The 27,178-nt window shown below is 40.3% G+C and overlaps 1 protein-coding gene across 8 annotated transcripts in view; it reads right to left on the bottom strand.

Annotated features, from left to right (window-relative positions):
- Positions 1–27,178, bottom strand: part of DENND1A (DENN domain containing 1A) — a 522,551-nt gene that overhangs the window by 202,510 nt on the left and 292,863 nt on the right. For all 8 annotated transcript variants that reach the window (XM_065928479.1, XM_065928480.1, XM_065928483.1 and 5 more), the window contains 2 exons: positions 19,570–19,670; positions 1,807–1,852 (listed from right to left, as the gene is read on the bottom strand). In XM_065928479.1, coding sequence (XP_065784551.1) covers positions 1,807–1,852; positions 19,570–19,670 — 147 coding nt within the window. The remainder of the gene's footprint in view (positions 1–1,806; positions 1,853–19,569; positions 19,671–27,178) is intronic.

Raw genomic sequence — 27,178 nt, 5'->3', positions numbered from 1 at the left:
GACAGTACATCTCGGTGACCTTCAATTGGGACTTGCAACTCTGGGCTGTAAGTTCAGAGAGAGTCATGTCAGTGTTAGAATCACAGCTGGGAGTCACTGACATCACCTTGGTAGCAAAAGCAAAAAGCCTTTAAAAAGATGGCCAGAGGGTATATAGAGAAGAAAAGCAAACCAAGACTGGAAACCTGGACAATGCTCAAGGTAAAGGACCGTGAAAAGCAGTCAGAAAAAATCCGTGCTGGAACAGTCCGGAAGGCAGAAGAGGCAAGAAAGAGCTGTGGATGCCGATAGACCAAATGGTCTTTAGATTAGTGTTTCCAACTGTACAACAATTGGCACGAAAGGTCTATTAGCAAGTATTCACTTTCAATTTCTCACACAGGGGCTTTGAATACACCCCCAAACTAGACAAACAAAGGTAAAACACAGAAGAAATTTCTTCAATCTGATCTAAATACACCATCCAAGACAGTCCATAAACTGTGTACTGTATGTGTTCAGGGCTGGGTGATGACAAGGAGGAACTGTTAACAGAATGTAGGAGCCACATGGCCGTCCTGTCAAATTAGAAATTTGAGCAGATTTCTGTGGTCTATTTTGATCAAGATTCTCAATGTCAAACAAACAGGTTTTTCGATAACCAACTTGTTTCATTTTCGTAAGCACAATAGCACAGTGTGCAACAGTGAAGAAGCAGGTGGTCCTCGTCGACGTGAAATGAAGGGAACAGAAGAAGAGAAGTAGCACTTCCTTTAAGACATGCAAAGCATCATCACAGACGGACATGGCTTTAGCTTTTCCCTCTGAGAGCTTATCTCCTGTGCAAAACAGGCAAGTCCCCTGCCTCCTGTCCTATTTTGCTCCAGTGCAAATTCAGCTGTCTCCCGAGGAGGGAAAAGCTTAGGGTTCGTGTCTACAAACCAGCAACACTGACAAAAGCACAGAAAAGTCCTTTAAAAGAATTGCTATCTACTCGGTACAGCCATGCAGAAAGCAATCTGTCCTTAGATTCATAGCTTTGACCAAGCATTTCTACTTTAGGGGTTCTATGCTAAGGAAGTAAGTCAAGATGCAGATTAAGCCTTATGCATAAAGATGTTCACTGAAATGCTATTTATAATAGTGAAAAATTATAAACAGCATAAGTGTCCAACAGTAACGGGAAAATGGCTAAGCTGTGGCATATTCGAACAGTTGGAAGGACAGGTAGCAAATTAAAAATTATTACTGACAGTAGACGAAAATGCAGAAATCCCCAAGCCATAATGTTAAATGAAATAAAGACATAAAATTCTATACCATATCAGCTAAGTACATTTATACAAAATATATATTCACAGAATAAAGACAAGGATGAAGAATAATAAAATGCTAACAGATGAATCTGGAATAATGATACTGTGGATAATTTTAATTTTCCTCTTTATACTTCTATATATTTTCTATACCACATTTTCTACAGAGAAAAATGTAATATAGTTGCAGTGATTTATAATAAACATCATTTTGAAAGTGAATCATTTTCCTTCCCTCATTCAAACCCTTGAAGAACCCTTTCCTCCTGCCTCTTTGAACTTCACTCCCTCACCCATGAAAATTGACAATCTCCAAACAAAGTGGAAAAACACTGGAAACAAGAGCCCAGTGGAAAGGGTCTAAGCTGAACACCCAGCTCTGTGCATGAGGGGTTGCTCTGACACACTCCCATGGGTCGCGCCGTGAATCCAGAGACTGCATCTTTTCCACTGCCATGAGGCAAACAAAACCGCAAGTAGGGAGATCAGGGGAGGAGAGAAGTCAACTTACCTCCATTAAACTTAAATGGATTCCTATGAGGTAGGGCATGGGAGCACTGTGAAGAGAAACAGAGACACACAGCTGCTTTAATGTCTGTTGCTTCTGACAGAAAATTACAGATGGTTCACTATTTGGAGAAAAACTGTTTTAATAAACGTATGCACAGTTACATTTCCTTTCACAACAAAAATCCTAATATGACATTTTGTTTCCAAGCCTAGAAACTTAGGAAGAATTTCAAAATGCAGGCAGCCTTCGAAGCAGGATGAGTGGCGGGAAGAGCACTGACCTGGGCATTAGTCCCTAAATAGCAGCCATGCAATTGCATAGCCTCAGTTGCCTTATCTTTAAAATGGCATTTTGGAATCTAACTGCCAGCTTGCTATCAGAATGAGAAAATACACATCGAGTGACCAGTATGGTTCCTGGTACAAATGGGAACCATTGTTGCCATGATTACAACAGAAAAAGCAATTAACAATGTCAGATGGAGGGCATAATGTGCTTCAAAAAGGGATGATTTTTTTTTTATTTGCTATTTCCTTCTGCCATCAAAAGATGTGATCTGTCTATTCTAACTGGACAGAGTATATCACAGCCAGTAAGCATCTCCAACCCAACTGTACACATGCCATCCGGTGATACCGTAATTCAAAAAACCTTTTCAAAGTGCTTCATCCCCAGAGCAATGGGTTCCCTTAGTTAGTGACTGAACAGGAGGTGAGAACCCAGCTCCAAGGGCTTTAAAACCTGGGCATCGTGGATTCATTTCCCTTGGTTTCAGGTGCACACACACACACATTACCATTATGCTGCTACTTAACAATGATAAATGGGATAAACATTATACAAGGAACTTCAAATTCAGCTTTCTTAATTCACACAACAACCTCACAAGGTAGGTATTATGCCCACTTCACAGAGGAGGGAGTAGGCACAGAGCACTTAAATCACTTGGTACTTTTGAACTGCGGTGCTGGACAGCAAGGAGATCAAATCAGTCAATAGGAAAGGAAATCAAACCGGGATACTGATTGGAAGGACTGGTGCTAAAGCTGAAGCTCCAATTCTTTGGCCACCTGATGCAAAGAACTGACTCACTGGAAAAGACCCCGATGCTGGGAAAGATTGAAGGCAGGAGGAGAAGGGGGTGACAGAGGATGAGACAGCTGGATGGTGTCACTGACTCAATGGACATGAGTTTGAGCAAACTCAGGGAGATAGTGTAGGACAGAGAAGCTTGGCGTGGTGCAGTTCATGGGGTCACAAAGAGTCAGACACAACTGAGCAAGTGAGCAACAACAATGCCAGAGAACAAGTGGCAACCCTAGGGCTTGACTCCAAAGCTTCTTCCTCTAACGGCACTTTGACTCTGTAATACTGGACTGACAATTCCCAATCCCACCTCCCACACAGTGCTTTTCCTGGGAGTAGTGGAGGGAGTAGACATGAAGGGAAAGATTGACAACTTTTCCATCTGTCTCTCCAACATGTGATACCTCCTGGGAAAGGTACAAAGGATATTTTATGAGACCAGTGGAAAGATACCTGCCTCAGTCGGAGGTGACCAGGTACCTTTCCTGCAGGGCAGCTGGTGGCATGGAAGTAGACCTAAGAAGGTGGCTTTCTTGGGAATAGGGTAGGGAAACAAGGAGTGAGTGGTAAGAAATGAAAAAAGGGGAGGTTTTCTTTCCACTGAATGCTAAAGAGTTTAGGCTTTATCCTGAAAGCAGTGGATAGGCAACCAAGGTTTTTAAAACATCAGATGTGCATTTTAAAATTGCTCAAACATTTAAAAATAAGAAAGAGCACAATTCCCTCATTACCATTCAACAAATAAAATTCTTCAAGCAAAAATTCTTCTTCAGAATATAAAATGTTCTCCTTACTACAGATCTCAGCAGTAATATATCTTGGGAGCCTGTAAAACAGACTTGAATATTAGCAGCACAGTTTGGGAACTATTCTTTTAGACTTTTGTATTTGATAATAGCCAAAGAAAGAATTGGACACGCAACTGCAGTGAAAGTGGAGTTGTCTTTTCTTTCCTTTTTTCTTCTTCTTTTTCTCTCCTTTAAAAAAAAAAAAAAAGGGTATCTGCTGTGCACATTCAGCTTTCCTTTGCTTCTAGGGGCAAGGAAATGCCCTATGATATTTTTTTCCCTTAAACTGTAAACCATTAGTTTAGCTGCCAGCTACACAAATGCTCAAACTTCCCAGTGTGCCTGGCTCTGCTGTCCAAGCTTTCTCTAGTGTACACTGAAATGAATGTGTTTCTAATTAAGTAGCTTTAGGAACACGACAGCTTCAATGTCAAAAATACAAAGTCTGAACCCTGGCAGGAAGTCTTAAGACTGCAAATGTCTCATCTAGTGGAACCTTGCCTAATGTAATGAAAGGAAGCAGGAAGAGTACAGAATTCCAGAAAAAATGGCCACTTATTAATGTGTCCAGAAGCACAGCCAAACACATAGAAGGGAGAAAAACTCAAATCCATAATATTTAACCAAATCTCATAAACTTCCCCAGCTCCCACCAACACTGTCATGCAAGTGACAAATGACCCTGAGTTTTAATTAGAATTTCAGAACTGAAATTGCAAACAAATGAGCTAATATATAGAAAAAGACACTCAAACAACTCAGAGAAAGGTAAAAGTAAATATCCACAGAAATTTATATAATTTGACTATAGGTTCTTACCTGAAAAAAAATTTCTTTTTCTACAATTTTAAATAGGTGTTAATGCCATATCTCTTTGTCTTGCAATAAAAACCAATGAAAGAGAGGAAAAAGGATTCTTAGAAGTGAAGGCAGAAGTAGAAAGGGACAAAGTGAGACTCACTCTTCAGGTACCATTAGGTAGGTATTTTTTTAAGCCCAATAATTTTCCAAAGAGTAATTATGGCTTATCATAGAAATGTAGTTTCTTAGTCAACTTAGGGCTGAAATAGCTCTGTATTTAGAAAATATTTTAAAACACATTTATTCTGAAATCACAGCACGCCATGTTTTGTATGAATGCAAATTTGGACAAATAACCTTTTACATTGTCATCATTTGCTTACATAGCCTCAAATGCATCCCTGAATCTACTGTACTTTTGCTCTGCAAATATACTGGTTACAAATTTCAAGTGGGGAGAGGGAGAGAGGGGAAAAAAGAAAACCAGAGACTCCTTAAGATCTTAAAGTAGTAAGTATGTAACTGGGTAATTCTACCTACATTCTGAAAACAACTTTTATTCTCAATAATACCTCAATAGTTATGGCCATTACTGACTTCTTTTTTTTTTCCTTGTTGTTGTAAACAGAATGGAAACACTCACCCATGATCAAGTTATTACAACTACTTTATTTTTGCATTATTCTCCTCCAATATTAACACTAACATTTTAAAGTATCTTTGAAATTACAGAGTGCATATATTTTATTGCTTTCTCATTGGCTGCATTAACATTTCCCATATTATACCATAACCTTTGTGATTGTTTTAAAGACTATATAATATCCCATCAAGTATGGATGTCCCTTAATTTACTGAACTCTATTGCTAGAGTTAGACATTAACTCACTTCCATCTTTTCATTATAAATAACATCATAATGAAAATAAACAATCCCATGTGCATGAATTTTCAAATATGGAATTACCAAGCCAAAGGGCAGAACTGTTTTTAACATCTTTTGTTATATTTTGGCAAAGTGTCTTTAAAAGGGCAGTACCAACCCCAGTGGGAATCTTTCAGGATTGTTGCAATGATTAGAGAGAACCCATGAAACGCCTAGCCCAGGAACACCACATGGTAGATTTAGTAAGTTATCATGTCCAAGTGGTTTCTCGTCACAGCCCGAGTGGGCATGGCTGATACCAGTGGACTCATTCTCTTAGGGCCCAAGGTTTCCTGTTCCTACCCTGGTTCTGAAGGGTACCTGACAAAATGCTGGTGAGGACAGTTGAGACTCTGTGATGAGCTTGAGGTGCTTGACATGTATCACCTCTACACATGAGTTTCTGATTCCAACACGATCTCTTGTCCCTTGTCTACTTACTAAGTTCAGTCAGGTTGCTTATCACTTTTTTTGGAGGACAACCTTTAACCTTGATTTTATGTACCACCAAAAATGCAAAAACCACCAAGTAATCTATGATTCATTACTTGCTTATCACGTACAGTGACAAATTTTTAAAACCACTCATTACTATTTCTTAAAAAGAAAATAGAGCAAAAAATTTGGTTAAGCTAGCTCTAAAAAATTTCATATTCAGAACCTGACTCATCTGGATCATCTTCTGATTCAGAGTCATCAATGCCCATGTTTTCTTCAAGGGTATCTCAGAAACAAAACATAATACTTTTTCTAGATGCTATCTATCTTCTTTTGTTAGCTCCCAGAAAGAACTTGCTTGTTGATTATCAAGAAAATATCAATGTAAATAGCTGCTTCACCAATAGCAAACGAACACTATGCTTCTATGCTGTGGTGCCTTTCAGTATTCACACTGACTTTACATTTCCATGTTGAATCTGACTGAGATTTGGAAGACATTTTAAATGGAAATTTGACACCACACATGCAGAACCAACAATGCACATAATTAAAGGGGTGATAATATTAAGAGCTGGGTTTCCCTGGTGGCTCAGTGGTAAAGAAACTGCTTGTCAATGCAGGAGATGCAGGTTTGATCCCTGGGTAGGGAGGATCCCCTGGAGAAGGAAATGGTAACCCACCCCATTGTTCTTGCCTGGGAAACCCACAGACAGAGGACCTGGTGGGCTATAGTCTATAGGGTCGCAAAGAGTCAGACATGACTTAGTGTGTCAACAATAACAACAATATTAACAGCTATAACCAAGTTCAGGCATAGATGGGCTATCACAACTGTATCACAACTGTCTAATGGATGGGGGATGCCATCCATCTGGGGGCATGCCACTGGGGGATGCCACTGTACACCTCTGAGTTTTGGGACAGGGTGTATCTGCCCTAGGCCTTTGTTCTCTGGGAATTATGGCATTGCCTGACTTCATCAGTGTCACCTTGGAAGAGTAAAAGCTATTCTTTCTTCCTTCTCCCCTGCAAAGCAGAGGAGTTATATTGCTAGTGTCAAAGGCAGGGACAACATAATGACCTGAAAGGTGTTTACTTTGAATCCTCTTAACAGGAAAAGGAACTAATATCAATCGAGTTACTATAAATCAGCTGCTTTTATGCATCACTTCTACACAATTCTCAAGGCAACTCTGCAAGGTATCACTACTATCCACATTTTCAGAAGGAGAAACAGGTTCGGAAAGGTGAAGTAACTTGCCCCCAGGGTCACAGAGCTAGTAAGCAGTGAAGCTGAAATTCAAAGTCAGGGCTGTTGGACTGAAAGCCTAAACTGTCTCACAGTACATACTCAGTACCAAAGCCAAAAGAAGAGAAGTGCTGGAAACCGAGGGGCCTGTTCACCCAATCCTCTCACTGACTCCAGGCCTGCGATGCAGAGCGCTGTGCATAGAGGTAGATCCTGCAGCATGAGCTCCTTCCCGGCAATGGACAGGCATGGACATGGATACTGCATATTTATTAATGATCCTGTAGTCCCCGTTCATCATTACTGCACTTTCTCAATTTGCTAATTCCTTTCCCCCAGATAACCAGGGCCCTCTTAATTATGTTCCCTGAGGACAGTGGCTACTAATTGGAAAAGAGTCAGGTGAAATAAAGGAACACTGGCTGCCCAAATACATAAAATGCAGCTTCCTGAGACAAAGAGGGAGGGGAGGAGAGATACGTGGAGGGAGGTAGGAGGGCCTCCACCCCCACATGAACAACACCTCTTTGACCTCAGTACGGATATAGCTTAGAGCTCCCAGGAGTTTGGAAGACCCACTCTTTCTTTTTGCATATTAACGCACAGTGAGCTCTACAGTGTACACATCACATCCCCCACCTTGCCTCTGAGAGGCATACCACCTTTCAGACAAATACCCAAATCTGCAAAGGGATCCCACCAGTCTTTCCTCAGTTCACTGTCTTTAAAGAAAGGAAAACTCTGGTCTTATACATTTGAGCTTTTCTTCCTTCCTTCCTCCCTCCCACCTGAAAAGAAACCAAAGTGTAAACACAGTTTGTCTTACAGTTTAAAATTCTGCTCTGAAATAACGAGGCCCAGCATTGTTGGAGAGGTTAAAAGACAACAGAATGGGGAAAGGAAAGCGAACAAAAACCATACAACACACCTTACTGGAGAACACAAAGAATTCTAGCTTTCGTCTTCCTAAGAGTGACCAGAGATGGGCCACAGGCTAACCCAATGGCCAGAGTTGCAGAGGGAGCCAAGAAGAGCACCTGGTGTTTGTGGTGCACTTGCCTCAGTCAGCACTAGGCTAAGGGCATGACAGGCATTTTCTCATTGGATCCTCGGGACCACGGTACAGGGTAGGTACTGTCATCGCCACCAACTATACAGATGAAGAAACAAAGGCTGGGAAGCTAAACAATTCAGTGAGGTCACACAGCTAGTAAATGGCGGCCCTGAGACTAGAATCCAAACCTGTCATACTGAGTCAGAGCAAGCTCACTGTTACCCTAGGAGCTCAGCATGTGCTTGGCTGTGGAAGAAGAGCAGAAGGAGGTTCGGAGGTTTTTTCCTAACCTGTTCCCTGGGGGCCTGCCAGCAGCTGTGCAAAGTCTTGGGCCCCTCCACATTCTGTTCAAGACCCTGGCCAGCCCCCTCACCACAGGAACCCTAACCTACCTCTGGGCTGAGCCACAAGTGTCTCTGTGGGCCCCGCCCTGTGTCCTCCAAGTCCCACTGAGCCCTGCGGTCTGCCAAACATCCCTTCTCAGATCACCCTAAGGTTGCTAACACCTCCCTATTCAGAGGATTTTGTCTGGGTCGCCTATTTGGCATAAAGCACGTGCTAATTCATATGGTTATTCCAGACTGTCAGTCATGGAGAACCAAATTCTGTTTCCCATCCCCAGAGTCCACGGTGGGGCCATGAGAAGAGCAGGAGGAATAAAGAGGCAGGGGTGTGCTGGTGCTCACCAAATACCAAGGGTTGTGCGGGGGTCCTTATCTCATTTAATCCTCAAATAATCCAATTTATACCATCCATTTTATAGATTAAAAAAGGGGAAAAAAAAAAAGGATCCTCAGAAACTTGCCCGTGGTCACAGTTAATGGTGATTCCAGCCCAAATCCTCCTACTTTAAAGTTTCTTATGATTTACTTTTTTTTATACCATTATGTTACACTTAAGAAAAAAATGGGCATTTGACAGTTATAGCTGAAAAATAAAATAGCAAGTGGACACTTTGTAGCCAGGATAAAAATACATTTGCCAAATAGCTTAAATGAACTGATATGCTTTCTTGTTCTAAACGGAATTTCAGGTAATTTATAGGAATACATTTAGTATAGCAGCAAAATAGGAAAAAAAAAAATAGAGGCAAAGGGAAAAAAACATAAGCTGGGGTGAGGTGAGTACTTCACTGTGGGCTGTAAGGTTTTGCATACCTGCTGGGATGGTCACAAATTTGGCTCTGAGTCCTCCAACTGCCAACCCAAAGAGGGAAACAGGATTGTCACATGATTTGCAGTGTCCATAGAGAAAAATAAACTAGTCACCTACGGAGCTTCAACTTTAAAAAGGCAACTGAGGAGGGGTAAGAGAGAAAACTAACATCTTATGGTGCATTTACTAAGTGTTCAGTGTTTTCCAAATCCTGGTTAGTCAATATTACTTGTGTCAGGCACCACACTGGACAGGGGATAGAGAAGAGAAAAAAAGAGTTCTGAACCCTACCTATTTAGAGCTTACAGTCAACAGCAGACAGCAAATAAGCATATTCTTGTAGGTGTGTAGGCTGCTCTAAGGAGAGGTACAAGGTGCCTCAGGGGTAGACCTAAGATGACCTCATCTCCTCCCCACAACAATCTTGAAAGTCTGATCGCCATAATTCACAGAGGAGCCTGTGGCTCCAAGAGGTTAAGTGACTTGACAAAGGTCACAGCTGGTGAGAGGCAGAAAATATGACTTGAAAGGTGGAAGGGGTGCAAAATGCCATTAGTTAATCGAGATTTTCTTAGAGAAAAAAGTATTTAACTCCTTGCCCGGCTTCCAACAGGCCCTCCCTGATTTATGAGCAGTAGCACAGAATGAAGGTCCATGTGAGGATAGGAGCACTCTTAGATTAGGAGGCAGTACAGATTGCCGAGCTGCCATCTGCAGTTTCAGTGGCCAGAGCATGGGGTTCACAGCAGTGGGGGAGCTGGGTGCACAGTGCTGGGCGCTGGGGATGGTCTGCTAATGTGAGACGTGTGTGTATCTGAGCTGACCGTGATGGGGGGGAGGGAGGACAATGTCCTCCTGAGAGCGGCCCTGTGGCTTCCTGGGTAAGCTTGGGGCTTCTGAAACAGCTGCAAGTCACCAAACCCAACCGAAACAAACACAAGAGTTACAAAGATAACGACTGGATGGAAACCCAGAAAGGTCAACATCAAAGCCTAGAGTAGTTTGCCCTTTTATGCCTCCTCAGTCTACCGGAAGGAGACAGACTAGGGAAATCAGGAAGGGCTCCATGGCTAAGACTACTCCGGCAGGAGAAGTTAATCACAGAGGAAAGGTCAGGAGACGGGGCTCTCTATTGCCTCCAGAGAGTTCAATGAGAACCATAAGAGCCAGAGCCAGGTCACAAAAGAAGTCTCCGGTTTGAGCCACCAGGGACCCGTGAAACCCTCATAGAAATGCAGGAACGAATGATGCACAGAAGAAATGAGAAGAGAAAAAGAGGTTTTCGATAAATAAACCAAGAGAAATTAACCCCCCAAAATAGTGTAAAAGTTGAAAATGAAAGAGGTAATGAGGGAAAGAAACTCTGTCTTTGTTTTTCTAGGACTAAGATACGTCACATGTCAAGATGCATAGCGCCCAATTACCTTCTCAGCATAGCCTCTCAGTCTTTCAAATATTCCCATGGAAGACAAGCCCACATTTGTTGTGAGGTTACTCTGAGCTGAGCACTGAACTGCTGCTTTATGTCTTCTCCTTGTGAAAGACACAGGAACACATCCCTGAATCCCCACCATGAGGGAACCTCCTTCAGAATTGAAGCTTCTCTAAGGATGACGTTACATGGCCTGTGGCTCCTGCTCTACTGGTGACCATGAACATATGTAGAATGTCTTTGCTGTAGAGGCCACTGCACTGTCTTAGAAGTTTCAGAGTTTTCTAAGTGTTGGATTCAAGATAGTCTCCAGGTCAGAGAGGGGTGAAGAATTACCTATCAGATGTGTCATAAGAAATGGAAAACAAGGCCAAGATAAGCACAGGTCAGAGCCAGCTGTGTCCCATGCAGATCAGGCAGAAATTGGGGCAAAGGAAGCAGGCTGTTGCCCCTCACCACATCAGGCAGAAGAAAGAGGACTGGGAAGTGGGACTAGCAGGGTTGGTCCAGATACTCAGATGTAGATGCAGCAGCAAAGGAGGTGGAGGGCCATGGGGCAGTGGGCTGCAATCATGAGTGTGTCCCAAAGAGAAGGTCACTTTCAGTCAGTTCAGTTGCTCAGTCATGTCCAACTCTTTGCGACCCCATGGACTGCAGCACACCAGTCTTCCCTGTCCATCACCAACTCCCAGAGTCTGCTCAAACTCATGACCATCGCATCAACCATCTCATCAACCATGCCATCCAACCATCTCATCCTCTGTTGTCCCCTTCTCCTCCCACCTTCAGTCTTTCCCAACATCAGGGTCTTTTCAAATGAGTCAGTTCTTCGAATCAGGTGGCCAAAGTATTGGAGCTTCAGCTTCAGCATCAGTCCTTCCAAAGAATATTCAGGACTGATCTCCTTTAGGATGGACTGGTTGGCTCTCCTTGCAGTCCAAGGGACTCTCAAGAGTCTCCTCCAACACCACAGTTCAAAAGCACCAATTCTTCGGCACTTGGCTTTCTTTATAGTTCAACTCTCACATCCATACATGACCACTGGAAAAACCATAGCCTTGACCAGACGGACCTTTGTTGGCAAAGTAACGTCTCTGCTTTTTAATATGCTATCTAGGTTGGTCATAACTTTTCTTCCAAGGAGTAAGTGTCTTAATTTCATGGCTGCAATCACCATCTGCAATGATTTTGGAGCCCCCAAAAATAAAGTCTGACAGTGCTTCCACATCTATTTCCCATGAAGTGATGGGACCAGATGCCATGATCTTAGTTTTCTGAATGTTGAGCTTTAAGCCAAGTTTTTCACTCTCCTCTTTCACTTTCATCAAGAGGCTGTTTAGTTCTTCTTCACTTTCTGCCTTAAGGGTGGTATCATCTGCATATCTGAGGCTATTGATATTTCTCTGGCAACCTTGATTCCAGCTTGTGCTTCATTCAGCCCAGCGTTTCTCATGATGTACTCTGCACAGAAGTTAAATAAGCAGGGTGACAACATACAGCCTTGACTTACTCCTTTTCCTATTTGGAACCAGTCTGTTGTTCCATGTCCAGTTCTAACTGTTGCTTCCTGGCCTGCATACAGGTTTCTCAAGAGGCAGGTCAGGTGGTCTGGTATTCCCACCTCTTTCAAAATTTTCCACAGTTTATTGTGATTCATACAGTCTTACTAACAACAATAAAAAATGTATTAAAAACCTAATGGATCTGGAATGAAACAGTGGTGATGGCTACACAACCTTGTGAATACATGAAAAACCACTGAACTGTACACTTTTAAAATGATTAATTTTATGGTATATGAATTATGCTTCAATTTTTAAAAATCAAATGGAGAACCTGAAAAGGCAGTTTTGCTATAGAACTTAAGAGAGTATACGTATAGATTCTTACAAATCCATGGCATCAATATGCAAAGAGCCATCTTTCCTCTCTCTCATTTTTCCACCAGGAAGACAGTTTACTCAGAAATTGTCCAAAGCTTCCTCCAAAGGCTCCTGGCACTTTCAGTTTTGGGTGCTGCTGAAGGAAATGAGGGTGCATCTCAATACAGGCCTCAGTGACTGTCATCATTTAACAATTTCTGTTTAGGTACCTACTTAATGCTAGGCTCTTTATGGAGAACTGTATTTTTCATATATTCCAGTGGATGATAAAAGAGACGTTCACAGAGACTATGTGATTCACCTAAAGACATATATTCAGTAGGACCACAGCCAGGATTTGGAACCAGAGGTTTGACTTCCAAGCGTGAATTATTTTCCACTACTCAGCCTCTCTGCTCAAACCTCAAGGTCAAGTTCAGCCAAATTTTAATAAGGGATTTACCCAGGAATCTATAATTTTGCTTTGTTCAACCAGCACACATTGTTTGTGAACTTTCTAACCATCAGGTCCAGGACAGACCCAACTTCCCTCCTTGTTTTGTCTGAAACTGAAACCCTGGTCCTTATCCCCTCTTATCTTTCCAGACAAGTTCTTGCTGCAGTGGTTGCTCACTCTGAGCAATGGACCTATCATGGCCCCTTGATACTTCTTAGCTTAAAAAAAATAAACAAACAAAAAAAACTGTCCCAGCTTTTGCCTGGACACCTGAGTTCTTTTGTGAAGTAGTATTTCCTCAAGTCCTGAACCACCTATAAGACCCTGTCTTTCTAGGCCAGTGCTAGAGACATAAAAGGCACTCATAAATACTTCCTGCAAAATTGAAAAGACACAGTTTTTGCTTAGGTGTTAGAATCCAATTTTAATTGATTATATAGTAAAGAATTTTAGTGACACTTGTCTACCTAATCCACTTTCATCTTATCTGGATTTGCGAACGTGCACTGGATCGTTGAATCATATATATGTATATGTGTGTATGCACATGTACATATTAATATATATTGACTATAAATACATATCAATCTTAACAGAAATCAATCCTGAACACTCATTGGAAGGACTGATGCTGAAGCTGAAGCTCCAATACTTTGACCACCTGATGCGAAAAGCAGACTCATTGGAAAAGACCCTGATGCTGGGAAAGATCAAAGGCAAAAGGAGAAGAGGGTGGCAGAGGATGAGATGGTTGGACAACATCACCGATTCAGTGGACATGAACTTGGACAAATTCCAAGAGATAGGGACAGGGAGGTCTGGCGTGCTGCAGTCTGGAGTTGCAGAGTTGGACATGACTTGGCAACTGAACAACATAAACACACACACACATATACACACACACACACACACACACATATATATATAGTAATAAACATAGTACCTACTCTTTATGGTCACCGGCTGTTTATCAGTGTGTGGGTGCTGTCACTTCAGTTGTGTCTGACTCTTTGTGACCCCATGGACTGTAGCCTTCCAGGCTCCTCTGTCATGGGATTCTCCAGGCAAGAATACTGGAGTGGGTAGCCATTTCCTCCTCCAGAGGATCTTTCCGATCCAGGGATTCAAACTTGCGTCTCATATCTCCTGCATTGGCAGGTGGGTTCTTTACCACTAATTATGATTCACATTTAACAGAAAACAGGCTTAGAGGTGTTCAGCACCCTCAAAACAGTAAATGGGGAAACCAGAACCAAAGCTGGAGTTTTCTGTTTCTACTATACCACACTTTGTTGATTTCTATCACTGACACCAAGAGTATCAATGATTTCACTTTAGCATCAATTTATTCCCCATACAAAATTTCATGGTACCAGTGAAGAGAGATTAGAGTGGACCCAGCTCTAGTCATCCAGTTGTTGTTTCACAGCTGTGTCTGGACTGTTACCCTGTCATCCAGATGGACTATGCACCCTGTAAAAAGGCATATTAAGACTGTGTGATAAAAATCCTAGATGGAATACATGATGTAGCATGGAGGGGGGTTATTAAGAACCCCACATATAGTACAGATAAAGAGCCTAGAACTAGCATGTCTCACAGAGAATCTAAGCATGCCCACTCTGAGTGGAAGAATGAATTCCAGAGGCATCTAGAAATGCCAGAAAATACGATGAATTTCACAAAGTCGGATACAAAATCCAAACCGTAACTGTGCACATTTAACTTTTTAGTTCAATCATGCCCTCAAAGAAAATCAGGAGTTAGCTACTAACTTGGATCTTGGTCTGGCTGACCTTTGGGGGGAATATGAACTTGTCCTGATCTGCTTTGGAAATATTTTATCACATATTTGTAAATACATTAACAGGTGTCCAGAATAACCAAAATGTACAATTCAATTTGAGAACTGATTTGGTCCTTATTTAGGACTATTTCTTAAGGACTAAGGGGGAAAAGGGAATTTACATGGGAAATACCATATGGCTTCTATTGGGACCTTTTATTAGCAACATTTAATTAGCATAGTGCCTGGTACAGAATAAGTGCTCTATAAATATTTGCTGAATGAATGAATAATAATGAATGATAACATTAGTCCACAATTATTAGCCAGTCATCAAAAAGTCTATGTAAAGAATTTTTTTCACAAAATCTTGGTGATAGGTACAGCTTATTCTCTAATTCTTTAAAGGATTTTAGTAAGTAAAGCTTTAATGTGAAATGGCCTTGGATTCCAAGTGCAGGCTCTACCATTTCTTAGTTGTGTCATGGTGAGTGAGTCGCTAAACTTCTCTGAGCTTCAGTTTCCTAATCTATACAACAGAGCTAACCTTGTGCTGTGCCATGCTAAGTCACTGCAGTCATGTCCGACTCTTTGCAGCCTATGGGCTGTGGCCCAGCAGACTCCTCTGTCCATGGGATTCTCCAGGCAATAATACTGGAATGGGTTGCCATTTCCTACTCCAGGAGTCGAACCCGCATCTCTTATGTCTCCTGCATTGGCAGACAAGTTTTTTACCACGAGCACTACCTGGGAAGCCCCAATATTTACCTTATAGTTTGATTTTCAAGATCTGCAGTAATGTTTATAAAGAGCATGACTTTCACACCGTACTCCATATATGGTGATTATTATGATGAAAGGAAATACTGATTTTCATCAGCAAGTCTATCCCTTTGTCCCCAAAATATGAAGGCTCTTCCAATACTGGCAGAGGTCAGGACTGCCATCAGCCAAGGTAGGGAACATTCTCATTTTCACTTTCAAAATCAAGAGAATGGCACAGTTCTAAAGTAGAAAGGAACCAGCAGCACATGTTTTTAAATATTCATAAGGGCTGGAAATGTCTTACTCCTTTCGTTTTCTCTGCCATCTGCTTTTGTTTCTTTTCTTTTCATTCTTATGCCACAGCTGCAAATGAAAACAACCATACAATAACCCAAGTTAAATAAAAAAAATCAAAATAAAAACAATCTGATGGGTAAAAAGAGAAGATGAATTATAAAGTTTTTCCCTGAGCTCACAAGGCAGCAGAAACAAGAAAAACGTTTGATGTGAATAAAACCTTCTGGAAACCAAAACCCATGTCCCACGTTTATAATAACCATAATAAGAGCAACCACCATTTACTAAATGGCCCCTATATGTCACTTGATATTAGTATCTCTAATTTCTAAAGCCATTCTTCAAAGTAGGTAAATCAAACCCATTTTACAGAAAACAAAATGTCAAATCAGAGAGGTAAAATAGACTTTTAATGGTTACATAGCTATTAAGAGATGAAACAGATTTGAACTTGGGCCTCTCTGAATATAAAGCTCAGACACTTTTTCTACCAGTCTCTCCAAAAATGAGAAGGAACATGAACAAAATTAATTTGGTAAATATTTAAGGCAGCCTATTTGTATTAAATGGATTTTCTTCAGATAATTAAAATCTGTGATTATAGCTCTAATTAAAGTTAACTTAGATAATTAGTTGTTGTATTTGTGAATGTGCAATTAGTCTTCCACATAATTGCTCGGTTTCAGCATCATACTTTCCATGTATTCACTGCATCCCACAGCTTTGCTATACTGGCTTCTGTGTTACCAAAGGCCCACGTTACAGCTCTTGGGGTTTCTGGGTCCAAGGACTATGATCTATGAAACCAATAGTAGGGTCTAGGTTCAACCCTATTTTAGCATGTCTTTGTCCAGAAGTCAATGGACACCTCATCTTCAAGTGTAATGTAAAAAGCTCTTACAGCCTACACTGTTGTCCTGAAAACTCCTAGCAGCATGTACCTGAAGAAAAACTGGCAGCAGTGGTCCTCATGTGTTAATTACACTTGCGAAGTCTATTATGCATAGAAAGGGCACCTGCTGGCAGCGAAAATGACTAGGACCTGCCCTTCCTGTGCAGTGAGTAAATTGAGAGTTCATTTCTACAGGAGATAATAGTTTTCAGATTCCATTTCGTGTATCCCCTGCATGGGGACGTACTTAACATTTAAATCATCTGCAGAGGAACAAACCTCCTTCAAATTTACATGTGTCAGGCTCCTGGCACTTTACTTAAAATGCTGGTTATCCCTGCTGGCTCTTACCATCAAGGACTAAACTCAACAGTGGTGAAAGTCACCAAGCACAGCAGAATAAAGTTATTAGTATTGACTCAAATTTCATGACATTTGTCGTTTCTGACCAAAGCAGTGGTAGCAGGCTGACAGTGATCAAATCAAGCCTTTAAATAGAGGATCTGTTTTTTTCTCTTGGGGTCTTTTATTTCATCATTCTTACATCTCCCAGTTAATAAACAGATACCAATCCCCACAGGCCTGTAATCATCCTATGGTCAAATGTCAAAAAGTTCTCTCATGAAAACAAAAGACCAGGACAAAGACTGCGGTCATACAAACAGAAACTTCCAATATGGAGCCTAATCACAAAACTCACTCAGGCTCTAAAAATTAACAAGCCTCAACTATGAGCTTTTATTTATACTTTGATTTTATTTTTTTAACTATGAGCTTTTGGAGTGAAAGTTTTGGGTGACAAGGGCTTGGCAAATGTCCTTGCCAAGTCTTCCCTTCCCGGTTAGAGCTGCTGTACCACTGCGCTCGGTCAGGCTGGTAACAGTCCTTGAGAGGGTTAGAGATTGAGAGGAAGCAGAAAAGAGGATTGTGGGTCAGCTTCCACAGGAAAAAGTGAAACAGCTAATAAATCCTCTAAGCAATCAAGAAAGGAGGGCTGGGACCTGAGATGGTGACTGGAAGTAACAACTGGCCAGAATAAACATGGATTTTTTTTTTTAATGGAACTTTTCAATTATAGAACTATACTTTTTCATTGTTAGAAATATTTGAAAGTATGGAAAATAAAATAAAGATCATGCAGAATTCTTCTCTCTCCCCCACAACACAAATCACTGTTAATATTTTAGTGTCTTTCCTTCCACATTTCTGCCTCTCTATATGTTTGTTTATGTGTATGTATCTAATTTTTGTGTTTTATATATATATGTATATATATATACACACACACATACACATAATTTTTGTTTGTTTTTATAAAAATGGAATAGTGGGGACTGTAGCTATAAAATTAAAAGATGCTTGCTCCTTGGAAGGAAAGCTATGACAAATCTAGACAGTATTAAAAAGCAGAGACATCACTCTGTTGACAAAGGTTCCTACAGTCAAAGCTATGGTTTTTCCAGTAGTAATGTATAGATGTGAGAGTTGAACCATAAAGAAGTTGAGTGCTGAAGAACTGATGCTTTTGAATTGTGGTGCTGGAGAAGACTCATGAGATTACCAACCAATCATAAAAGAAATCAACCCTGAATATTCATTAGAAGGACTGATGCTGAAGTTCCAGTACTTTGGCCACCTGATGCAAACGGCCAACTCATCAGTAAAGACCCTGGGTAAGACCAAGAGCAAAAGGAGAAGGGGGCAGCAGAGGATGAGATGGTTAGATAGCATTACTGACTCTATGAACATGAATCGGAGCAAACTCCAGGAGACAGAGAAGGACAGGGAGCCTGGTGTGCTGAAGTCTGTGGGGTTACAGAGAGCTAGACACAATTTAGTGACTGAACAACAACAACATCTATTTTAGGGAAAGTTACTAAACCTTTTGAGGCCCTGGTTTACTGACCTGTGAAATGGAGCTAATAATACTTGTCTTACAGAGTTGCTGGAAGAATAAAATGAGATCACAGATGTAAAGAGATGGTCCAGTAAGTGGTGAGGGGACAGGAGGGAGGCACAGTAGAGATTCAACTGTGGAAACCATTGTTATCACTGCTATTATTGACGGAACATTTTCGTCTTCAATTTTGGGACTCTGAGCTGCTGGTTTTAGACTCCGAGTAATGGAAAGTGAAAGCTGTACCATTAGAGAGGCAGAGGGACTCCAATGACTTTCTCAGCCCCACCAATCCTTGCACACACAAGCCCCTTGGAGTTCCTACCTGAAACATCAAGACACACAGCTAAGTCTTTTCCAGGAAGAACTCCAAGTCAGCCTCCCTCCCTTCTGCAACTAAAATACATTTCACTCAATAGTGAAATTCCCCTCAAAAGACTTCCTCGCAAAAGAGTGTTTTGAAGCCTGGCTTGTACTCCCAAACCACAGCTGAGGGCAAGTCTTACAGGACGTGCCAGGGCACAGTTGAAACTTGAAGACCTTGGGGATCTCAATTGTTCCTGACACCAGTTTCCAATTCGTCTTAAGAAAGAAAAAAAAAAAAAATCACACAACTATTTGGTGCCTTGGTTTCCCTGTACCAAGGAATGGGGAAGGTATTATCTATCCACTTGAACTCTCTAGAATGCCATGACAAATATGAAAGCTATTTGGAAACAAACAGGCCAGTGCAATCTGGTGATCTAAAATTCAGATCACTTTGAAGGTAGAATTTTTAATTTATAGTCACCAACCGCATTACAAGTTATTGACCTAAGATGCCTGGTTATTCTCTGGAGAAGGAACAGCAGAGGACAGGGTGAGCAGCGGCCTTACCAGCAGTAGTCCAGCAGATGTGGAGGCAGGACAGGGATGTACACATGCTGCCAGAACATGGGATAGAGCATCGCAGCAGACCCGTGGATGCAGGCAGTCAACTGCAACAGAGATTAGAGATTCAGAGCTAAACAGTCAAAGTTCAAAGTTGGGAGACACTCATTTGAGTTCAACAATAAAATTAAATACATACTTATCAACATATTTAAAATAACTCAATAACCCTAATTCAAACTATTTAATAAGAGCTTCATTTTCTTAAAAATATATATTTTTTCATGATTATGAAGCTAATATACAATGACAGTAGAAAATTTAGAAACTGGAGAAAAAGATTAAAGTCTTCACCATCTGAAGATAACTTAACATTTTGGTATATTATCCATATATGTGTATGTGTATGCTCAGTCATGTTCGACTGTTTGAGACCCCATGGACTGTAGCCTGCCAGGCTTTTCTGTCTATGGAATTTTTCAGGTAAGAATACTGCAGTGGGCTGTTATTTCCTATTCCAGGGAATCTTCCTGACCCAGGGATCGAACCTGCCTCTTGTGCATTGGCAGGCAGATTCTTCACTACTGCACCACCTGGGAAACCCATTACCTATATATGGACTTTTCTAATAAAATCAGGATTACTGTAAATACAGTGTTAACTTTCCCTTTAAGTTAATATTATTTGCTGGCATTTTCCCATATCTTTAAGTATTCTTAGAAAATATCTTTTAATGTTACCCAATGAATTTCTTATATTTAACCACTCTTCCATCATTAAGTTATATACTTGGATCAACTCAATAACTTCTATATATGGTTCCTACATGAAGAAATTAAAGACAAAGGTTATAAATATTTTAAGGCACTTAACAAATATAGCAATATAAATATAATAACTGTATTCACATAATAAATAGATGAAGGATTGAGGCTCTTTATACTCCCCCAGCCAAGTACTGAACTGCTGGCCTCCCTGTACCTCATTGTACCTATCTTCATTTTATTTTTATTTCTCTGATCATGACTGAAGTTGAACATCTTATTATATGTTCTAAACTATATTTCTTTTTTTTTAACTATATTTCTTAAGTAAATGATCTGTTCATATTCTTAGTTCACTTTTCCTGAAGAGAATTTAGTATATTTTAATTGATTTAGAAGTAAACTCTGGATATGCAAAGGACAGTAATCTTTTCTAAGGGTTTTTGAAAATAATTTATCCTTATTTAATTTTCTTTGAATTTTTGGATAAAGAGAAAGCTTAAATAATTACATGGGCAAATATTTCCCTTCATGATGGTTTCCACTGTTTTTATACTAAGTTCTCCAAATTCTTCCTCAGCATTTAACTTTTTAATCCATCTGGAATTAATTTAGGTTTAAGGGCTAAGGTGAGAATTTATTTTTTCCACAGAGTTAATCAATGGCTCCAACACTGTGTACTAACATCCTTCCACTCCCTCCTTTTTTGGCTTGCTTCTATTTCATATTTCTTTTTTTTCTTAAGAGCTATATATATGATACAATCAGTATTTGATATAACAGAAAAATTAGGAAACAAAGATACAAGGGAATATAACTGCTACAAAATTCAATACAGTGAAGGAAAAAACCAACACCTTTGGAGATAGGGCTATGAAGCGACAAAAGCCAACAACACATGTTTCTTTCTGTCTTTTTTCTTTAATGTTTCTTTGGTTTCTGGGAAGCCTGTTCCCATGAGGACTTTGCTTCTTTTGGAAGCTGTTAACCAGCCTTTGCTGACAGAAGGACATTTACGTGGCAAAAGAGTGACGCGGCAAGGCCCAGTTAAAAGAATCCCAGAGGTTAGTGTAACATGAACAGCTTTAAATTGGATATTCTGCTGATGGTTCACAGTTGTGAGTGCTGTGTATTAAACCCAAGGCTGCTACCTTTTCCCCTCCTTTTCCCTCCAGACCCTGTTCTTTAAATCAGGTACATGCCATGAACAGGAGCTCACCCAACAAGCTCTCAAAAGCAAGTCCCAGTGACTCTGACAAGGCTTGTAGGTTTCATTCATCTTTTCTCAACTTGGTAGGTTTCCACATAAGAAAGGCTGTCTTATTATACATAACTAATATCTTCGGGCTTAGAAGAGATAAAAAATCTTTGCTGGTGTTGAGTGAGTGGAAGATGAACCAACTTTACTCCAACTCCACCCTGAAGTCAGGCTGGAGGGTTTACAACAGCCTTTAGTCCCAGCTCTCTTCTTCTCCATCATTTAACCAAGTGCCAAAGTACTCATTCTAAAGTGCAGGTCCAGTCATGTAACATCCTCCCTTGAATGTGCTTGGGGGCATACCTGGAATAGGCATGTCTTCGTGTCTTCAGCTTCCCATCTACCTATAGAGACACATCTCCAGCCACAGTCCCTACTATCTTCTCCAGATTTATCCTTGGAATAAACTGTTTGCAGATTTAGGATTATATATGTACTCCTTTTCCTGCCCTCTGTATTCCCACAGGCCCAGATCCATGCCCCTAGAGTCTGTTCACTATCTTCTTCTGCAAAGCTTTTCATGGCTCCACTGGGCATCTGTCTCCTTCACTGATGGGATTAAAACTGTGTGAGTCTGTCCTCTCACTGTAAAGGGCAGAAAGACCCTGTCTCTCTTTTGCTCAGTGGCATAGTAAATATAAACACATATATACACGTTTATGTGCTAGGTAATGCAATATTTCGTGAATAAATAAAAAACAATTCCCACTTAGAATATACTCATAAAGACAGCTAGTGGCTTGGTTTTTCATGCTTCTGGACCACCATTTTCAGGAGTCTCGGAGAATAGGGTATAAGACTCAAATTCCAAAACAATAACAGTAAGCTTAGACATACAAATACACTACTTTTGGAAAATCAAGTCAATGGATTCATCCATCCATTTATTTAATAATAGCCTACTCTGTAACCCTACAACACACCAAATAAATAAAAGCACTTAAAAATCTGCATAGTGCCACCTAGAGATATAAGGTATCATCATCACGTGTATTCACCGGTAATTCGCTTTGAAAAAGTCTTTTAATAGAATGTTCCTGGTTCAGACAGAACTTGAATACCGGCCTCTTTTTAGCTTAAATTGGTTTGAGTCTAAATCCTATTTCAAGCAACACAGTGGCACGGATCTTATCTTCAGACAATGTCCTTTTCATGTCTCCTTAGCCTAAAAAAAAAAAAAACAAAAAAACCTAACAAGCTAAATGACAAGGTTTTAAAATTACTTATCCCTCTTAAAAATCAAACTTTTAAGATGTGTGATCATCACTTTCATTGGGAGATTTTCTCAGTGCCAAATCTCTGCAGCTATAATAAAATGCTCTTACCCATTTGGTTAAAAAACAAACAAACAAACAAAAAGAGTTGTTTGGCTCTTTTCCAAAATACTAAATGACACACACAATGTGTATCATTTCTTAGAAATAATGGCTAAGTGGACCACAGAAAAGCGTTATGACACATCTTTGCTTAATCAGAAATAATATATATTCCATACCTTATCATTAGCCACTTAAAAAAAACCAAACCTCTAAAACCAACTCTCTTAAAAAAAAAAAAAGAGTCCTAAAGGACTATGCTCATTCCTTACAGAATACAAAATTTAAAAGTAATGAAAGTATATAATTTGGATTGTCGTCAACAAAGGGGTATTGTGAATATTTAATTGAAGTGCAAGTTGAGGAAAATGATCCTATCAAAATCTCACTCAGTGGGAGAATAGAAAGATAGTATGTGTAAAATTTGCCCAAAGTCATTAGTCACAATGAATATTCATCAGAAGCCAATTATCAATCCCACTTAATGACACCCCAAAAGATTTTGCCCTAAAGCAGCTGAATAGTCTAAGACTCCAGACAAAACTAGACAAATTACACAGCCAACAGCTAGTCTAGCCAGGACACAAATTGTAAAGTAAACCACTGGTGGGTTTTTGGACGCACTTTTAGCAAATTCTGTCCTCAATTAAAGGTGCACGAGGTCAGTCTGATTTTGGAGCTTTCTTTTTGGCTGCACAGTTTCCTTTGAGGCAAAGGCAGAGAAAGGAGAGGGAGTGGAGGTAGGACACGAATGAAGAGCAATCAAGGATAGCATTTGAAAAATCAGAGACACTTTTTTTTTTTTTTAATTTGAGGTATTTCTTAGGGATAATACCCAGATTGTCACAATCTTAGATACCAGTCCAACTGATTCCTAAGAGAATCCTGCAATTTAACATGGAATAAAAGTAAAGAGACCCTCATTAAGGAAAAAAAGGAATCTCAACAGCGTATGTGCCAGGCACCTTGCCAGGGGTTTATGTGTTAAGTCACTTTAGTACTTCAGTTGTGTCCAACTCTTTGTGACCCTATGATTATAGCCCACCAGGATCCTCTGTCCATGGGATATTTCAGGCAAGAATGCTGCAGTGGGTTGGCATTTCCTACACCCGGGGATCTTCTGACCCAGGGATCAAACCCTCCTCTCTTACAGCTCCTGCACTGGCAGGTGGGTTCTTTACCACTAGCGCCACCTGGGGGTTTGTTGTTGTTCAGTCGCTAAATCGTGACTGATTCTTCGCAATCCCAAGGACTGTAGCCCACCAGGCTCCTCTGTCCATGGAATTTCCTAGGCAAGAATGCTGGAGTGGGTTGCCATGCCCTTCTCCAGGGGATCTTCCTGACCCAGGGATCGAACCCACGTCTCCTGCATTGAAGGCAGTGGCAGGTAGATTCTTAACCACTGAGCCACCAGGGAAGCCCCTGGGTGTTTAGGATCTTGCAAAACACTGTTTTAGAGGCAGGAGTGTGTATGTGTGTGTATGTACACATATGTATTCAACACCACACTTCACAGACAAGAAAAGTTTCAGAGGTGAAATGACTTGCCCAAGGCCACACAGCTTGTAAGTGACAGACAGGACTCTGTAGTAAGAGACATTTCCAGGTCTGTCAGACTATAATAGGCACCTCCACAACACAAAAGTTAACTACAAATGTTTTGAGTGTCTATACTGTGCCAATACACCAGGCTCAGGATTCTGAACTAGGTGACATATTGTCCCTGTTGGCATGGCCAAATTATGTAGAATTTGCCATGCTGTTAGATGATCAAATATCTAAAACAAAATACCAATTAACAGAAAATGATTTTAAAAACAAACACAGCTGATCATTTCCTGAGGATAAGTTACATTTAAGTAAGGTAGTGTAGCATCTTTAATCCATAAGAAATTCTAGACAATGAATTAACGAGTGTTAAAGGGAAAGGTTTACATTCCCATTTGGGCCCTGGAAAGTCCTACTGGAAAGTCTGGCTTTCACACACTTTCATGGAGTATCCACTAAATCTCTTTTTGATCTGAGCAAGTCATTTCCACTCCTGGGTCTCAATATAGAAAACAAGAGGTTAGATTACATGATACCTGTCCCCACTTTCAGTTTTGACAACGTCGATCTAGAGAAACTGCTTATCCTTTGACGTAAAGAATGTTTCTCCTCTGCCCCAGTTCACTTTCCTTAGCCATACTGACTAAGTACAAGGACAGCAGACTGTCTCAAAGTTGGTCGTGCTTTCTCATCTCTGCAATCACGGGCGCACCTGAGATTCACGTGATCTCTGGGAAGCACCACCTTTCAATCTCCTCATCTCTATCACCTGACTGTGGAGGGTACAGCCTTCCTCCATGCTTGGCTCTTGACACTCTAAAGGTCTCAGAGGTAGATAATCTTAGGAGACCAGGGGCAAGAGACTAAAGATGTGAGTTCCTCAAGGACAGAGACCACATTTGATCCTCTCCTTATCTCTAACTATGCTTGACACAGAGCAAGTGCTGAGTAAGTGTTTGGGGAATGTTAGAATGCCTCCAGCTTAACATCATGAGGAATGGTAGACAAGATTATCAGGCATTTAACAAACTGTTTAACAGATCACAACTAGAAGCTAAATTCTGAAAAGGTATTGAGATTGCAAGTTTCAAAAGTTGAAAAAAAGGAAAAAAAAAATCAGATAATCAGATGGTCAGAGTCACTCTTCAAATACAAGAACTCAGAATGTTAAAAGATTAAACTGACACCTGCTTCATCACAGGGTTAGAGGCATCTGGATTCCTCCTCTGAACCCTAACATCGGGAAACTGATAAAGAATATAGAAAGAATACCAGGTTATTAACCTTAAAGACGGGTCATTTTTCAGTCTAGTTATTTCAGCCAAGAATAATCTTATGTAGAACAATTGTACAAAACTGTATGAATCTTACAAAAGTTGTTAGCTTTCTCAATTTGAGAACTAGATTCTTCTATTTAATTATAAAGCACCCTTCAAGTCATAAGGAAGTAAATGGTGCAGTGATTCAGACAATGTGATTCAAATAGTGTTTTGATTTTTATTTTATTCTCATATGTAAAACCCACTATAAAATCAGCAAAAAGTCTTAAGTAAAACCTTCAGGGACTCTGAAAGTTAATGTACTCAAACCTTCAAAGAATATCAGAAAAACCTTTATAAATGGCTCAATTGTATTTACTATAGTTAGTGAGGGAGGAGTTGACTTTTTAAGAAACTATCCAAGGTGCTTTAGTGGAAAGAGAACTTAGAAAACCTAAGAAATTAAAGGCTTTCAGCTACTCTAGACAGAAACTGGACGTGTGAGCAGAAAGAAGGAAAAGAATAAAGAATGCTCTGCTTTTCTTAGAAGTCAAATTCAATGCTTCAATATTTATTTTTTTGTGGGGTTGGAAGGGCAATCTTTCTTCAAATAGTTTTTCTTTCAGTTGGGTGGAACCCTTCTTGGGGAAGGGAAGGGAAAAACTTCCACAAAAACCAGCACAGCACCATGGAGTCAAGCTGAGTGCCTTCCACTAAGAGAAAGATCATCCAGACCAGGAGGAAGCTTTCCAGGCAATCACTTGCCTACTCAATCGCATCTCTTCCCGCCTTCCCCTCTTTGTTCTTAAAGCTACTTACTAACTAGAATGATCAGAGTAAGTTATTAACAAGAGCAACAAGTTTCATGCCAAGATCTGACACTTCAAAACATCAAAGCAATTAAAACCATCAGAGAAAAGTTTTAGCTACCAAAGCAGAGGCAGACATTGTGGTATTACAAACTACCGTGTAAATAAGCCTGCAGCATCATACGTGAGGAAACAGCAGACTTTTTTGTAAGATGATAAAGAAAAAAGATAAAATTACATTGGGATTGATAATAATTCATTTTAATTCATGGACAGCCACTTCTCCATCCTGTGCCTGTGACAGATAGTCTAATTGATCCTGGAGTCACGATGTGCCCTGCAGATCCCTCAAAGATGCAACCACTGTCAGTGAGTTCCAGCTGGCACTCAAGAAAAAAATCTATTTTCCACCTCAAGTCTAGTATAAGTGAATATTTGTATTTCTTTGAAAATATTTCTAAGGTCATAATTTGTATTTAGCTAATTTATTGCTTTAATAAAGAATCACATTTTTTAAAAGAAAGGAAGCATAATTGAACACAGAATCATGAATACCTAGCTATCAGTCATCCTGTATGTGAAAAAGAAACTAAGAAAACTTGAGGCAGTAGGAGTTACTATATTTGAAGGCATGGGGGGAAGAAAAAACCTCCCCTTGTAT

The sequence above is a fragment of the Muntiacus reevesi genome, chromosome 3 (assembly GCF_963930625.1).
Source record: "Muntiacus reevesi chromosome 3, mMunRee1.1, whole genome shotgun sequence".
NCBI lineage: Eukaryota > Metazoa > Chordata > Mammalia > Artiodactyla > Cervidae > Muntiacus > Muntiacus reevesi.
The sequence above is the reverse complement of the archived record's forward strand: the minus strand, read 5'-3'. Positions and strand labels throughout refer to the sequence as shown.